The following is a 16,807-nucleotide window of genomic DNA, read 5'->3' as shown; positions in this document are numbered from 1 at the left end:
AAAATACGTTTGTACTTCCACTTACTGCTTTCCAGCATGTTTTATATATAAAATAATCCTAGGTTTATTTCATCATTTATTTTTTAAATTGAGGTCATTGTTTCGTAGAGCTATATTCCCACACACAAAGTAAAACTAATCATAAAATAAGATCAGTGACTTTAAAAGAAGAAGGTGATATTTGTTGTATTTGAATAATTAACTCTTTTGGAAAATAATACCCGTTTGGCTGTGTCGCGCGCTTTGGGTGCGCGCTCCATTTACGTCACCGCAACGGGCCCACTGCGCATGCGCCTATATTGGCTGACTTGAGAAGTGGCTGGGACAAGCAACAGAAGCGACAGAGAAGAGTTGGGGTTCGTTTTAGTCTACTTTTGGGAGGATAAAGTCTCAAAATGTCGGGATACGACGACAACCCGTTCGCTGCGCCTGTCAGCGATAACCCCTTCAATGTAAGTGCGTTGGTTTTAATGGTTGCTGACTTATCATTCGTTAAAAGGGAGCCCAGCACGCCAGGAAGCTTGCCTGGGTGGATGTGGGGGCGGAGCTGAGGTCTCCAATACAGACAACACATTGGTCAAATACTCAAGATTGACAGGCAATCCACCAGTCAAGCGAGCTCTATTAGAAAGAAGGCCGGGCTTCTTGGTGTGTTAAGTTGAGGAAGTTAAACTGTAGCCAAGCAGGAATGTGTGGTCAAAACATATTTTAACCCTTTTAAAACTTATTCAGGGAACGAAATTGATATAAATATCTGTATTTTGCACTTTCTGTGTGGATTAAAATATCGTCGTTTACGTCTGAAACCTCTCTCGTCTCTCTCTCTCTCTCACTCATCTCTCTCTCTCTTCTCTCTCTCCTCTCTCCTACTCTCTCTCTTCTCTCTCTCTCTCTTCTCTCTCTCTCTCTCTCTCGTCTCTCTCTCTCTCTCATCTCTCTCTCTCTCTCTCTCTCTCTCTCTCTCTCTCCTCTTCTCTCTCTCTCTCTCTCTCTCTCTCTCTCTCTCTCTCTCTCTCTCTCTCTCTCTCTCTCTCTACAACACATTGTTTCTTTGCTCTAAATTTCAAAGCGGGTTTTTAACATTTTCAACAAATTGCAGACAATTCTTCATTGCATTTCATTAGAGCTTGCAAGAAACAATGAAACGGATGGTTGATATGGAAGCAGCCAGGGTTATAACGTTTAGACCATGTCTGTGCCCAATGGAAGAAAGGTTTCCAGCATACTGAAGCCTACTATTCCCATTGTGTTGCCTTTTTTTGTTTTGTCAATCTATTGAGCTCACATATCTTTGTCACCCAGTTTATAACACAGAAAACCCCTGATGAGAGGAAGATCATTTAAAAGAAATTTAGCCATTCACTTGCTACTTTCCCTACATTCATCTTTATGACATAGGAAATACATAGTTTGGTGCTATCTTTATATGAACTGACATATTTTGGTCATGATGTGCTTTGTCACAAGTCTGAACTTGTGAATCATCAAGGAAAGGGGAGCCTTTCAACACCATATTAGATATGGTGTTGGAAACGAAGCCAGATATTGTCTGGCTTAGTTTCTATGACTTTTGTTCTGCAATTGTGGTCAAATACAAAAAATACTGTGTCAGGCAACACTCCAAATTAAAACTAAAAAGTATCTTTTTCAATGTCAATCACATTGCATGAGACATTGTCTGTCATTGACTGTTGTAAGGCATCTCACTGAATTGGATCAGGTGCAGAGGAGCGGTGACATCACCGGAGACTGTTGTTTGTTTAAAGGGTGTGGAAATGTGTGGATAAATATTGTCTCTGGCTCCAATCGCTAACGAGCTGTTACACGAGTCAGCAGTTTTACAAGAAGTTGCCGAATTTTAAGAAAGTCAATATTTACAGTATTGTTTGACCTTGTAGAAATGCAAATGCGGTGGTGTGAGAATGCTTAAGAACAATATTTGGCAGCAGTTATGAAATGAGGATGGCAAACACACCTTGACAAAGTGGTGCTTGCTCCAAAACTTGTTTCCGAGAGGTTTAGATCAGGATATTGCTCTGATGTATCTGGATTTTTTTTTTTAATTACGTCTATCAGTGTGTGCCTGACCAGTGTATGATTATTGAATGGGGTTGTGTTGTGATTCCTCCACACTTCTAAGCTGTTGTTTAGAAAGGCTTGGTGACTTGTTTTCACTTATTTGACTGAAGTCGTTTTTTTTCCCGGCATTTCTGTGTTCATTCGATGGAGTTGTGCAGTCTCATCAAAGTTACAAGCATTTCCTCAGCAATGGTCCTCCTGCTTTTACACGTGACACTTTTGGAATAGCTCCATAGGCAACAAAGACCTCCTGGACATCATTTCATAGGAATATACAGTACAACTGTTTAATGAACCAGTTTCAATCACCCCTATAATGTGAGGTGTGGAGGCATGATCCTGGTTGCTGCTGGGAAAGCATACAGGTGTGTCAACAACAGATAAGCAACAATGAGCTCAGACTTTTAATCACATGGCCACTGAGTGACGAGCTGATTTTGTGAGAGTCATCCAAGCAGGAATTGATTTGCCTGATTTGAGTTTTCTATTGTCAAATGTTCCGCAGAAACTGGGATTTGCTTCTGGGATTGCATCATTGTTGTATTTGATCAGTTAGACACAATCAACCAATAAAATATGAAGACCTAATAATGCATTGACAGTTGATGAAAATTTGTCCAAAATTAGAGGAACTATTCACTGCAGCCGTGGTGCACATGACCTGTAGCAGCGTTTCCTCTGTCTGCACGAGCATTTCCTGGAAGTTGTGTTTTCCCCTGTTTACACCTAGGCAGAGTTGGAGGGTTTTCAAAAAGTTACACCTTGGGAGCAGTTTTTCAACAAGTCAGTGGCTTCGAGCACCATTGTCATGTACTTGGGTCCCCAAAACACAATGAAAGTTTTTCATTTTCAATTGAAAATGTTGTGTGTGGGGCATTAGTGTTTTACAGTCCAACATGTCAGAGCTATTCATTCAGCAAGACAGGGCCCTATATGAGTTTAAGCTGATGGTCACGTTATGGCTGATGCCTATATATGGCAAACTATATTTGATTTGTTTTTCTCCTGTGCATTTTAAACTATTAAAATTGATTTCACACTTCAGTTCAGACCTTTCTTACTGAACTGCACAGGTGGTCAATCTAAATCATTCGATCCTGCATCATTTTTCACAAACGGTTCCAACTATCAACTTATATCTTTAGTCTCAGAGATATGTCACCTGTAATTTTGAGCTTCTTATTTCACACATTGATTTAAGATGAGGTTTAAAGGTCCTTTAACTTCCCACCAGTGAGTAAAATTTCATGAAATCATGTTGAATAGATTGGATTTTAGATCATACAAAATGTATAGTGACATTGAATATTCAAATGATTGAATACTATACTGTAACAATTTAAATCATTAGGAAAACATTGTTTGAATATTGATTTAAAATATTTTCTGACATTATCTGCAAGTTATTCTATTATTGGTTGTTACACTGTCACTGAGACACAAAATGTTTCTGAAATGGAAACTGAAGAAATGGGATATGGGAGAAAATGCAATTTTTCTGAAACACTGCTACAGGTCATGCGCACCACAGTGGTTCTGCACATGCTCAGTAATGGAGAATAACAACATTGTCTTCTTCCAGAGTGTCGTGACTCCCAGTCCAGATTCTCTTGGAACTTGGTAGTTTTATATTTGACCGTAGTCACGTAACAACAATCCAACTTCATCGTCTGTCCACTAGAATGTTCATCTATTCTCCATTCTTAATGTTTACAGCGTATTGTTCTCTGCACACATTTGTGTGGTTTCATTCCAATAACAAACAAGAGCACCCACTATTGACCTAGCATGCTAAATACTTTGTTTCCGTGTAAAGGGACATCCTTTTTAAAATGTTAGAAATATTTATATACATATGTCGGCACACTGAAATCAAAGGAATCTTCCACAGGATATTGAGGTCAATGGGTTTTTGTCCAAATGAAGCATCCTTTCAAGCATCCTTTTATTTCTTCCTGACTCTTTAGTTTTTGTCTAATGAGTGCTTCTCTCTATGTTTCTCAGGACCCTTCAGTCACACAAGTCACCAACTCCAACGTAGAGCCGGTGGACCAGTACAACCCTTTTAACTCCCAGTCCAGTGTAAGACATCCGAGAGCCTCACTGTTCTGCAGCTTCATTGATTTTTACACAGCTTTGTGGCACAGCGGGAACGTTATTCCCTTTCTTCCTGCTTGTTTTTCTCTGTTTCTCCTGGGAGCTGGTGACTCACTGACCTCTTCTCAACGTTGTCACCACATTGTCAAGATTCAGCAGTGAGCCACAATATTGACAAATTCAGAATTAGTGAAGGACTCGGATAGATCAAAAGCAAGGGTGTCAAACTCAAAGATATTATGCACTTTGGTTATCATGTTATTAATTCAACTAACCATATCTGCTACAATTTAAGTGATGAAAGCATAAAAGCACATTTTGAGAATTAGACAAGCTGGCATTGGCCTCCAGCTGACTGGATACTTTAAGATTGAAAGCCATAATTTGTCTGCTTGTCTTTGTCTTCCAGGACGGCCTGGCTACTCACACCACCCCAGCCTCCACCTCTCCCTACCAGCCTGCTGTGTTACAGCCATCCACAGAGCCCAGCCCACAGGTGGGAACACACCCCAGTAGACTATATGTAGAAGTGGAGGACTTCCCAAATCCCCTCATCCCATGTCTGTGTGTTACTGGCTGTGTTGGTAGGCTTCATAAACCTGGTGAACATGTTCCAAATGGTAGAAAGGAAACCTGAATATATAAACAAGAGCTGATGCAGAGTGGATTTCTTTGATTATTTAACCACGACAAAGACTTTTTAAGCCGGATTTTGTCAAACATGATTGATAATCGTATGTGCCACCATCAAAGATAACAAATGACCTTCAGTGGCACCTTTGAGACCACAGCCCTGTTTATACAACAATGCATCAAGTGAAATCACATCGTTCTTGCATTTCCTTTTTGCAGAAAACCTGAAAATGATGTAGTTTTCAAGTAGGCCCACTAGTGGGTGCTGTTGATTTTGTTTTTTCCAATGAAACATAGCACGAGATACATAAACAATGGTAAGTACGTGGACATTTGTATGAAAAAAGCATCCACTCGCGCTTTCAATATTACAGAATGACAGAGACTCACCACAATCAGTCAATTTAATGTTGTTTACCTGGACAAGTAATGAAAAACGTAAAACATCGTTTGCCTTTTTTGTCTGTGTTTGCACGACAACGTTGCCGGGAGCCTCTGAAAACACTTTTTGAAACTGCTCTCAAGCTTTGAAACTGCTCCTACTCCATGGAAATGGGAGAAAGTGCAGCTTTTTCAGGATGCTCTGGTTCCGCTGTCATATAGTCAGTGGCAGCACATGCACACCACGGCAGTAAGTTCTACTCTGAGTAGATGGACAATAATAAACTTGGCAGTTGACAGTTGCACATAATAAGAGTCCAACTTTGTCGTTTGCCCTTACCAGTATCCGTGTAGTCACCATTGTTAATGTTTATTGTGTATTGTTCTGAGCACGCGTGTGTGGTTTCATTAGAAAAACAACTTTCAGCACCCACAAGTGGCTCTACAGTGTTTCTGCCATTGCTGTGTAAACACAAAACTTCTCTAAGAAAAATACGAAAATGAAAAGAAAGCATTTCTACTAGAAATGTTGTGTCATTGCAGCCTTCTTCACTCGTATTTTCTCAACACTCGCTCAGGTGTTAAATGTCAAATGCTGACGCTGTAATTCAGGATTGTATTTACTCGCTATATTTTCCAGGTCTCATTGCAGCACGTGTTCCGTGTCCATATCCTTTATATGCAACATGAAGCCTCTGCACTGTGTACGTCCAAGCTGCATCTTAGAGCATTGTTGAATAAAGGGTTTCTGACCATCTCTTTTTTTTTTTTTTTCTTCTTCTTCTTTTTTTTCTGCAGGCATCTGCTGCGGCAGCTCAGGCCAACCTGCTGAGACAGCAGGAGGAGCTGGAGAGGAAGGCTGCTGAGCTGGACCGCAGAGAGCAGGAGCTCCAGAGCCGAGGCCCGACAGGTCATTAAAGACAAAAAAAACCCAAAAAACAAGCTTCTTTCTGCTGCAGGACTATCAGACACAGCAACTATCTGAGGCAGGCAAACAATGTGCGCGTGAGCATTTTGTATCAAGAAGACAGGGAATCTCACTTTGTGCAAAATAATACTGTACTAAACCAGTGAAAAATGTTGAAATAACAACATCAACTGCCTGAAAAAGGTCATGAAGCGACTGAAAAGATGATCAGATAATCAAAGAAATACCTTGTGTGTGTCACAATTTCAAAAGTAAGCCCTTCAGCTGGTGCTGCAATGGAAGCTCTCTTCCATCGCAGCACCAGCGGGACTGACGTGTGTTTTCTCGACAGGTAAACAGAACAACTGGCCTCCACTTCCCAAATTCTTCCCCATCAAGCCGTGCTTTTATCAGGATTTCTCCGAGGAGATCCCCCAGGAATACCAGAGAGTCTGCAAGATGATTTACTATCTGTGGATGTGTAAGTACGCACATGAACTGCTTTTACCAGGCAACAGTCCATCTTGCGTCTCTAGATTTCTGTTGGTCATGTATTGTTAGGGATTTTCCTGAAGGCTTAAGGCAGGTGTGGCAATTCACTCCTTAGTTCCTGTAACTGCCAGCAGGACGGCGCCTGATTGCCAACAATTCCGAAGCAGAAAACGTAAATGTAAGGTCCCGTTTATGCAACGTTTTCAAGCGAAAAGGGAAAACTTTCGTTGTGTTTGGCGGTTGTTTTCACAACCGTGCTCGGAGCAACTGAAAATGCAACTTTTCTGAAACGCTGCACAAGCGTAGCACCGTGGCCATACTAAATAGTTCTAGTCGATGGACAATAACAACAATGTCTTTCATGAAACGAGAAACCTTTCCAAAACAAAAACACCACAACGATACATTTCACTTGAAACCTTGTGCAAACGGAGCCTTAAATCAATTGATCGAACGTTATTGCACTTTTCGTCCAGAACGCATCACGAAGTGGACAAATGAAAAATAAGACGATAATCTCAGAATAAAACATCCACGCAAACATATGGAGATATAGAATACAGAGATAGGAGGTAATGACTAAAATGACCGATAAACAATTGTGCTAGAAAAGATTAAACACGGTAAAAAATGATGAATTATTATATGAAACATAAAATCATGTGATTTTAAAACGCTGGATGGAATGGAAAAAAATGACGCTTCACGAAATGATAAAGCATGAGCAGCTTTTTAAAAAAAGAGGGTTTTAAGTTCCTGTTTAAAAGTGTTTACTTTCAGATCTGGCTTATTTCAGCTTTTATAGATATTGAGGATGATGATGATGGAAATAATAAGTTTAACACACCAGCCTGAAACGGTATGTGAGAAACGAGGGAGATTTGTAATCCTCTGACCGACTCTGCATTGTCGTTCCTCAGTTAACTGCGTGACTCTGTTCCTCAACCTGCTGGCCTGCCTGGCTTATTTTACCACCAGCACCACCAACGGGATCGACTTCGGCCTCTCCATCCTCTGGCTCATCCTCTTCAGTCCCTGTTCCTTCCTCTGCTGGTACCGGCCCGTCTACAAGGCCTTCAAGTGAGACTCCCTTCATCAATACAAGAGTTCCAGTGGCGTTCAGTATCTTTAAAGATGCTCAAACCATCATTTGTCACACAATCGAGACTTCTGTAACTTTGGAGGTGATCGTTGTGCCGATAACAAGTACTCATACTTATCGGTATCGGTGCATCCCTAATTATCTCAGCGTCTCTACGTCGGTAATTTTGGAATTGATTGTTACAAGTCACATTAAAGATAACATTGAAACTGTTAATTAAAAAATGGAGTACAATATATGTGTGTTCAAAAAATGTTCTTTGATAAAAGTAGTATCTGTTAACCCGCATTTTGTTTTTTATCTTTTAGGACCGACAGCTCCTTCAGCTTTTTCTTCTTCTTCTTTGTGTTTTTCATCCAAGTGGCCATCTTCATCATCCAGGCTGTGGGCATCCCCAGCTGGGGCAACAGGTGAGCCGCATCCTTGAAAACAAGGTTCAGTAAAAGTGTCACAGGAGTCGTGAACAAGCTCCAACATTCAGTTGTCGTCGTGGGATCCAGAAGTGTCTATGTCGTCTGCCTGCTGGTTGTTTCTCGCTGCAGTCTGTTGGGACTTCCTGTCCCCGTTCGTGCCTCCTCTTCTCACTTTCTGCATCCTTTCATCTCTTCTCGCAGACTTTCCGTCCTTCAGCCTCTCGTCTGCTGGTAACTCTGTAAGTTTCTTCTTCTGCTGCTGTCAGTCCTAAAGCAGAGAGCTGCACCTCCTCGGGCTTCATTCTATTTCTCTTTTCTTCCACTTTTTGTCCCGTCTTTGTTATACTTTTGTCTTCCTTTTGTGTGTTTGTGAATAGTCTGAACCACGATCAACCAAACAAAGAATAAAAGAAGACAAGGGCTGAGATAATGGAAAGTTATGGCAGTCTGTGTGAGTGAATGGTCTTAAAAACACTCAGAATATGAGAATGATAAGAAACTAGAAAAAAGAACTAACACAATGTATTAGTAAGTTTGCCACAGATTATTTAACAGGATAAAATCAACTTCATTTTCTGGACTATAAAACACTTTTTTTTAGTTGTTTGGTAAATCAAAATATGCCCTTGCATACCAGGTAGGACCACTAGGTGTTGCTGTATGACCACTGAATGCTGCTACAGCACCACAGCAAAACTTTATTTATTATTTGGATGTTCCCACTTTGACAGGGCTGAGATGTCTTTTCCTCTCTGGTAAGTGGGAACAGTCCCACTGTCACCGTAGTTACCATATTGCCCAGTCTATACATATTTATATTAGTTTGGCAGGTCATTTGGCCATATTAGGATGTTAAGAAGACATTTTTATATCAAAATGTAATGGTTACAGCTGAGCGATATTGCCTAAAATCTATATGGTGGTATAATTTGAAGCATGTGTGGTAACAATATATATTATGATGTTTTTTTCGTGTTTAAAAAAAAAAAAAATATATATATATATATATATAATATTTGTCAAAATGACTGTTTCTGAACATTGCAGCAATTATACGGATCTCAAAATGAATATCCGGACACTACCACAACAACCGAACATTCAGATAATTGGGTCCAGTCCTGGTATTTTGGCCCATTGAGGAAACACTGGGTTCTTTCTCTGCTCAACATCTGGCTCCCTCAGACCAAACCAGGTCCTTGTAGCAGGGTTCTCACCAGGATTTTGAAGTAAAGGAAAAGTAATTTAGTGCACTAAATTCTGAAGAATCCCATCCAATGTTTCTCCCGTATACCGCTTGTACCACCCAACTCCTAGTTTATACCACCTCAGACCATTACAACTGAAATTGACACTGAAAGCAAAATGTTGGCATAAAGACAACAGCATAATTCTGTGGTGGAAAACGATTGTATTGTAGATGTGCATACAGCAGAAACGCTGCCACTGCACATACGCACCACCGCCGCGGTTATTAGATCTTCTGCACATACTCAGTAAATGGACTATAACAAAGTTTACTCCAGAGTGTCACAACTCCCAGTCCAGACTCTCCGGTTTTATTTTGACAGTCAACCGGAATTGTTTATGTTTGTAGCATATTGTTCTCCTTTTGAGTATCTACTGACATGAAACAAAAACGATACATTTTCACTTGGAACGGTGTAGTTTAAGATGTTTCGCTCCTTATCCATCAGTCCCTGCTGTTCATTGGATTAGTCCGGCTTGTCTGTGGAAGTCTCCACAATTGAGTCTCTTTGAAAACCTGTGGCCGAACCTGAAGCTTGCAGTTGGCAGACCTCAGCCTGGAAACATTGGTGGTTTTGGAGATGATCTGCAATGAGGGGGAAACCTCTCTTGACAAATGTACAAGGAACTTCTGGCCTCTGTGATTATTGACAAGAGTTTCGCCACAGGCTCGGGCATGAGATGGTTATTTCCCACTTTACTGACAATCTGTCTTTAAAATAATAGGCTGACCTTTTTCTTAGTCAGTGGGCGAACTCACACACTCATCAGGGGACCGCACATGAAGCCCCCTCACCGTATGATGCTGCATGCACATTATTCCAGTGACGGTCTTTGTGCTGACAGTTGCTCTGTATCGTTTGTCTGCAGTGGCTGGATCGCTGCCTTCACTGTCATTGGGAAGAACAAGGCCGCTGGAGCGATCATGATCATAGTGGCTATCCTCTTCACTATTTGTGCTGTGATGTCTGTCATTCTGCTCAAAATGGTAAGAAACGATTCCCCTTCTCTTAACTGGTAGATTAACAGCCGTGACTGATGTACTGATGAATGTTTACTTTCTTTGAATGACGGTAAATAGGTTCTTTGCATCATGTGTTCTCCAGCTAAATAACCAAACTCACCAGAACACAAACCCTAATGTGAACATGATCCCATCTTTACTTTCAAGTATCAGTCATGAATACAAGACGACGATGATGTCTCAACACCAACCGGTAGACTTTTTGTTGTGCTTTAATCTGGACCAATTAGTGTCCTCTACAAAAGTAACCACTGAAATTACAGAACAACGTACATTTTTCTTTGATCTAGGGCTTTCAAACACATTTTAATTTAGGTTCCACATGAAGCCCAAATTCATCTCGAGCGGGCCGGACTGTGTTGCCTTCATAACCATTAAATTTAATCTAACAATTAGCAACAACAAAGGACTGCAATCACGACATGAAGTCGATTTTAATGAAACCTTGTGGTGCAAAATACAGTGAAATGTCAAAAAAAACCTAAAAAAACCCTTCTCTTATAGCTGCGGCATTATGGGTTGTTTTTTTATCACCTTACCGTGACATGTTCTTACAAGTCCTGGTATAAAATACAGTTCTCCAGCCCAGGTCGACACCAAAAACATAAATAATAAAAAATTAAATAGAATAAAATAGAAGTAAATGGTAAAAGAGAATAGGAAAGTACTCTAATTTCTAGACTATTGACCATAACTGGGTAGAAGCTGTACCCTCCAAATTTAAAAAGAAAGAAAAGGAATATTATGTGATGCACCTGAACGCATCGCCCATGTATCGCTGGCATGAATCTCGTTAAACCGTGAAAATCCATAAATTGCTTCTTCATTTTTTAAGTCTCAGGGTTCAAAGCGTGTGAAAAAAGTAGAGGATTAGAGTCAGGAAATAGTCAGGAAATTGCACAATATAAGACAAACAATATATAGTGTTTACATACTGAATTGATGGCAATTGAATAAGAAGGCATGTGACAGGTTAGTGAGGGTGCAGAGCTTCTGAGCGGCACCAGAATTCTCACAGCTCCTGCAAAAACGTGACTCGTGGCTTGGCTTTCAGGCTAATGCTAGTTTGCTAGCTTTCATGGCAGCATCATTGATATCTCAACTTGGGTCTCAGTGTCGTGTTGTCTCACTACTCTTAAGAAATTAATTTAAAAATCTTGTCAATGTTTACAGTTGGCTTGGTGGTTTGGCCTCTTGCAGGCCGGTTTGGTCCCGTGGGCCTAGTGTTTGACACGCCCAATCTAGCATCCCCATGTCCAAGAAACATAACAGCTTTTATGCAAAGTCTGCTGCTGTCCTACAGTTATTTCCTCTCGTTTCTCTTCATTCTGCAGTTATGTGACGACGATGTCACATCAGTGCAGTAAAGCGATCATCCTAGTAGAAATGTTGTGTCGGTCTGATGTTTGCAGGGTTGTGATGTTTGTTTTGGCCTGCAGGTCCACAGCATGTACCGCCGCACTGGGGCCAGTTTCCAGAAGGCTCAGCAGGAGTTCTCTCAGGGGGTCTTCACCAGCAAAACCTTCCAGACGACTGCGGCCGGAGCAGCGTCCTCCGCCGCGCAGGGGGCCTTCCAGGGAAACCCCTGAAGGCTCAGCTGAGCCACAGCTCGGCTCCTTTTTAACAGCTTCAGGTCTTTATGTCGTCAGGTCTGTGTACTCAGCTGCAGGGTCCTTCCAAACTCTACCATCGTACCTGTGGACCAACTCCTGGCTAATGTTTCTGAACCCACCCGACCTGATGACGTACAGACCTCATGCCGGACGGGGCTCTCGTCATCAGTGTGTGTGTGTGTGTGTGTTTTAGCTTTTGCAGAAGACACACATCTGGTACAAACTGTGGTGTCCAGCGTTAATGAAGTTCAATGATTTGGCATTTCAGACGGTTCTGGCTTTGTATATTTCCTGTGCACTTTTTGCCAATGCTTCTCAGTGTAATGCACAACTGTGTGTGTGTGTGTGTGTGTGTGTGTGTGTGTGTGTGTGTGTGTGTGTGTGTGTGTGTGTGTGTGTGTGTGTGTGTGTGTGTGTGTGTGTGTGTGTGTGTGTGTGTGTGTGTGTGTGTGTGTGTGTGTGTGTGTGTGTGTGTGTGTGTGTGTGTGTGCAGCATGCTGATTACAGTGTGATGCTTGTGTTTTTCCACTCTGACGGTGGATCCCGATCCTGTAAAATAGATCCGATGAAGTGTTTCCTGTCTTTTGATTGACATTTATTCAGTCTCAAACATTTCTTCTCTTTTCATGTGTCACGGATTTTCTAGTCCAGAGAGGACTAAACGTAAACGACGAATCCTTTGCTTAACTTTTGGAGATTATTCTCAAGGTCCATTTAAATCAAAAGTTGTTGTTCAGTAATAAAAGAAAACTCATCTTTATTGTCAGCTGCTTGTTTCTGCATAAAGGATCAATGAAATCATTGATTAACTGTTAATTGTTTAGTGAAGATGAAATCTGAATAATTTGATGGCTGGCAGATGTGTGCCTCACACGGAGAAACCAAAGCACTTCCAACTCGAGATTAACCAACACCACCTTTTTAAAATGAGTACAAGTGTCAACCTTTTGCAACTTGCAGATACAGAGTACCGATATGAGTACTTATTAAAAGCCATAAAGCCTAATTCATACTCAATATACAAAGAATATGCAAAGGTTATGTGTTGCTACAAACTATCTGTGTAGAGCCTTTGCATCGACACTACGCTCTGCTCCAACAACCTCGAAGTATCAGACCCACAACTAGTATCGTTATCGGTGCATCCCGACGTGTACTAACTATGAATAAGAATAAAAAAAGGATTTATGATGAAAAACACTCTTTTTCTTGTTTCCAAGTCGGTCAAAACCATCAATCCATCAAATGGCGTTTCTGGTTGTGAATCCGTTTGACATCAGCATGTTTCACACTGCCCAAATATAAAGGTCTCTTACCGAGTGATCATATCACCATTAAAGAGGTCATATTTTGCAAAATTCACTTTCTAATGGTTTTCCAGCAGTACTAATCGTCCCCATACCTGGAATGACGCCCCAGAAGTGAAGAAAGTGTGTCCTCTCTCTCCCTGGCGTGTTTCAGTTGTTTAAAAGTGTGTTGCTCCAACCAGCCAATCAGAAATCAAACCCTTTATAGTGTCATCAGGTGTTTAGCCAATCACAATCAAGCTGGGCTCCTCCCCGTTGCTGCCTCCCACAATCAGGCAGCTCTGCTCTGGCACATGGCACCACGAGACGAAGTACTTCCTGGAGGAATAAACTTTGATGAACCAACGAGACTCGTGAAAGTGTTAAAGCTGAATAATATGACCCCTTTAATCATCCTGTTTCCACATGATCGACAAGCCACTTCCTCTGTTGGTTGCATTTTTTTTCAAATCAGAAGCCTTCATGTCAAAAAAGAAAACAAACAAGTTGTAATTTGACACCAACCTAATCATCTGACAGCCCAGTAGCGTCCTAAAGTATGTTTGTGTAAAATAATGGAAAAGCATCAATCTTCAGAGTGGTTAGCTTTAACAGTTTTGAGTCAGTTTAACTACATTTTCTTCCTTTCAGGTTTTGCAAGTCTGGCCAGGTTGAGTCTTTGGGGAAGCTGACGTTTTCTAAGGGATCGATCATTGACATAACATTTACCTTCCTCAGAAACTTCTCCTGCCACGGTTAATTTTCACTTTTTGTTGCACGTCTTCACTCATAGTCCTCGTTGTCTCTCGCTGTAAATTATTTGCATCCTGGTGTATATTTTCTGTGATTTCTCACGTCGGACAGCCCTCAGACTGTGTGTTTGTTTGATGTGCTGATGTCAAACCTCTGCTGTCTTGAAACAAGCTGTCAGAGGTTCTCACCCATCGTTTTAAGGTTTGTTAAGACATTCATCAACTCGTGAGCAGATTCTTTATCAGTTCATTTTGTTTACTTTTGTGGATGCAGTGTACATTCTGTGCCTTTTATATTCCAACATTGAATATAGCATCAAATAAAATGCTTTGCTTTCATTAAAAACTGCTACTGTTTTATTTCCTCTGTCAAGTCCACGTCTGATCCTTTATTTCTTTCAATTCCTGTTTTAGTATTTTTCAAGTTTTATGAGAGTAATTCAGCCGCCACTTTGTTTTCACAGAGTGGTTGCAACTCCCTTTATGATTAAACCTTTGCAGTTTTAAATAACTGAAAATGGCTCAGATCTACCAGTGAAACAACTACATCAACAAATACTCTTCATTTTAACTGACAAAGAAAAGGAACAGGCTGAAGCCAGTGGATTATTTATGCCTCCATCCATCCATTGGCTACCGCTTTATCCGGGGCCGGGTCGCGGAGGCAGCAGCCTGAGCAGAGTTGCCCAGACTTCCCTCACCCCAGACACTTCCTCCAGCTCCTCCGGTGGCACCCCAAGGCGTTCTCAGGCCAGCCGAGAGACATAGTCCCTCCAGCGTGTCCTGGGTCTGCCCCGAGGCCTCCTACCGGAGGGACATGCCCGGAACACCTCCCTGGGGAGGCGTCCGGGGGGCATCCGAAATAGATGCCCAAGCCACCTCAGCTGGCTCTTCTCGATGTGGAGGAGCAGCGGCTCTACTCCGAGCTCCTCCCTGGTGACTGAGCTCCTCACCCTATCTCTAAGGGTACACCCAGCCACCCTACGGAGGAAGCTCATTTCAGCCGCTTGTATCCGGGATCTCGTTCTTTCGTTCATGACCCATAGTTCATGACCATAGGTGAGGGTAGGAACAAAGATCGACCGGTAAATCGAGAGCGTCGCTTTTTGGCTCAGCTCCTTCTTCACCACGACGGACCGATACAACGTCCGCATGACTGCAGACGCTGCACCGATCCGCCTGTCGATCTCACGCTCCATCTTTCCCCCACTCGTGAACAAGACCCCAAGATACTTGAACTCCTCCACCTGTGACAAGGGCACTCCACCGACCTGGAGGGGGCAAGCCACCTTTTTACGGTCGAGAACCATGGCCTCGGATTTAGAGGTGCTGATCCTCATCCCAGCTGCTTCACACTCGGCTGTGAACCGTGTCCGTGCACGCTGGAGATCCAGGCTTGATGGGGCCAACAGAACCACATCATCCGCAAATAGCAGAGATGAGATTCTGTGGTCCCCAAACTGGACCCCCTCCAGCCCCCGGCTGTGCCTAGAAATTCTGTCCATATAAGTAATGAACAGAACCGGTGATAAAGGACACCCCTGCTGGAGGCCAACGTGCACTGGGAACAGGTCCGACTTACTGCCGGCAATGCGAACCAGACTCCTACTCCGGGAATACAAAGACCGAACAGCCCTCAACAAGGGACCCCGGACTCCATACTCCCGGAGCACCCCCCACAGGACATCTTGGGGGACGCGGTCGAACGCCTTCTCCAGATCCACAAAACACATGTGGACTGGTTGGGCGAACTCCCACGAACCCTCAAGCACCTGGTGGAGGGTATAGAGCTGGTCCAGTGTTCCACGACCAGGACAAAAACCGCATTGTTCCTCTTGGATCCGAGGTTCGACTAACGGTACCTCCTCTCCAGTACCCTGGAATAGACTTTCCCGGGGAGGCTGAGGAGTGTGATCCCTCTGTAGTTGGAACACACCCTCCGATCCCCCTTCTTAAAGAGAGGGACCACCACCCCGGTCCGCCAGTCCAGAGGTACCATCCCCGCCCGCCACGCGATGTTGCAGAGACGAGTCAGCCACGACAGTCCCTGCACATCCAGAGACTTAAGGAACTCTGGGCGAATCTCATCCACTCCCGGTGCCTTGCCACCGAGGAGCTTCACAACAACCTCGGTGACTTCAGCTTGGGAAATGGACGAGTCCACCTCTGAGAACCCAGCCTCTGCTTCCTCAAAGGAAGACGTGGTGGTGGGATTGAGGAGGTCCTCGAAGTATTCCTTCCACCGCCCAACAATGTCCCCAGTTGAGGTCAACAGCTCCCCACTTCCACTGTAAACAGTGTTGGTGGAGAACTGCTTCCCCCGCCTGAGGCGCCGGACGGTTTGCCAGAATTTCCTCGAGGCCGACCGAAAGTCCTCCTCCATGGCCTCTCCGAACTCCTCCCAGACCCGAGTTTTTGCCTCCACCACAGCCCGGGCTGCAGCTCGCTTGGCCTGCTGGTACCTGTCGATTGCCTCGGGAGTCCTATGAGCTAACAGTGCCCGGTAGGATTCCTTCAGCTTGACGTCATCCCTTACTTCCGGTTGCCACCACCGGGTTCGGGGATTGCCGCCACGACAGGCACCAGAGACCCTGCGGCCACAAGTCCGAGCAGCAGCTTCGACAATGGAAGTGGAGAACATGGTCCACTCGGACTCAATGTCTCCAACCTCCCTCGGGATCTGTGAGAAGCTCTCCCGGAGGTGGGAGTTGAAGACTGCGCGGACGGAGGGCTCAGCCAGATGTTCCCAGCAGACCCTCATAACACGTTTGGGCCTGCCG

General features: G+C 43.2%; 1 protein-coding gene across 1 annotated transcript; it reads left to right on the top strand.

Moving 5' to 3' along the window:
• The first annotated feature begins 318 nt into the window (after positions 1–318).
• scamp2 (secretory carrier membrane protein 2) lies at positions 319–14,362 on the top strand. Its single transcript, XM_080505207.1, has 9 exons — positions 319–452; positions 4,084–4,161; positions 4,586–4,672; positions 5,989–6,100; positions 6,450–6,578; positions 7,510–7,669; positions 8,000–8,101; positions 10,223–10,340; positions 11,816–14,362. Exons 1-9 carry the CDS (start codon positions 396–398, stop codon positions 11,963–11,965), a joined length of 993 nt encoding a protein of 330 aa, XP_080361333.1. The 5' UTR covers positions 319–395; the 3' UTR covers positions 11,966–14,362.
• The last annotated feature ends 2,445 nt before the right edge of the window (positions 14,363–16,807 follow it).

The sequence above is a fragment of the Blennius ocellaris genome, assembly GCF_963422515.1.
Source record: "Blennius ocellaris genome assembly, chromosome: 11".
Taxonomy (NCBI): Eukaryota; Metazoa; Chordata; class Actinopteri; order Blenniiformes; family Blenniidae; genus Blennius; species Blennius ocellaris.
The sequence above is the reverse complement of the archived record's forward strand: the minus strand, read 5'-3'. Positions and strand labels throughout refer to the sequence as shown.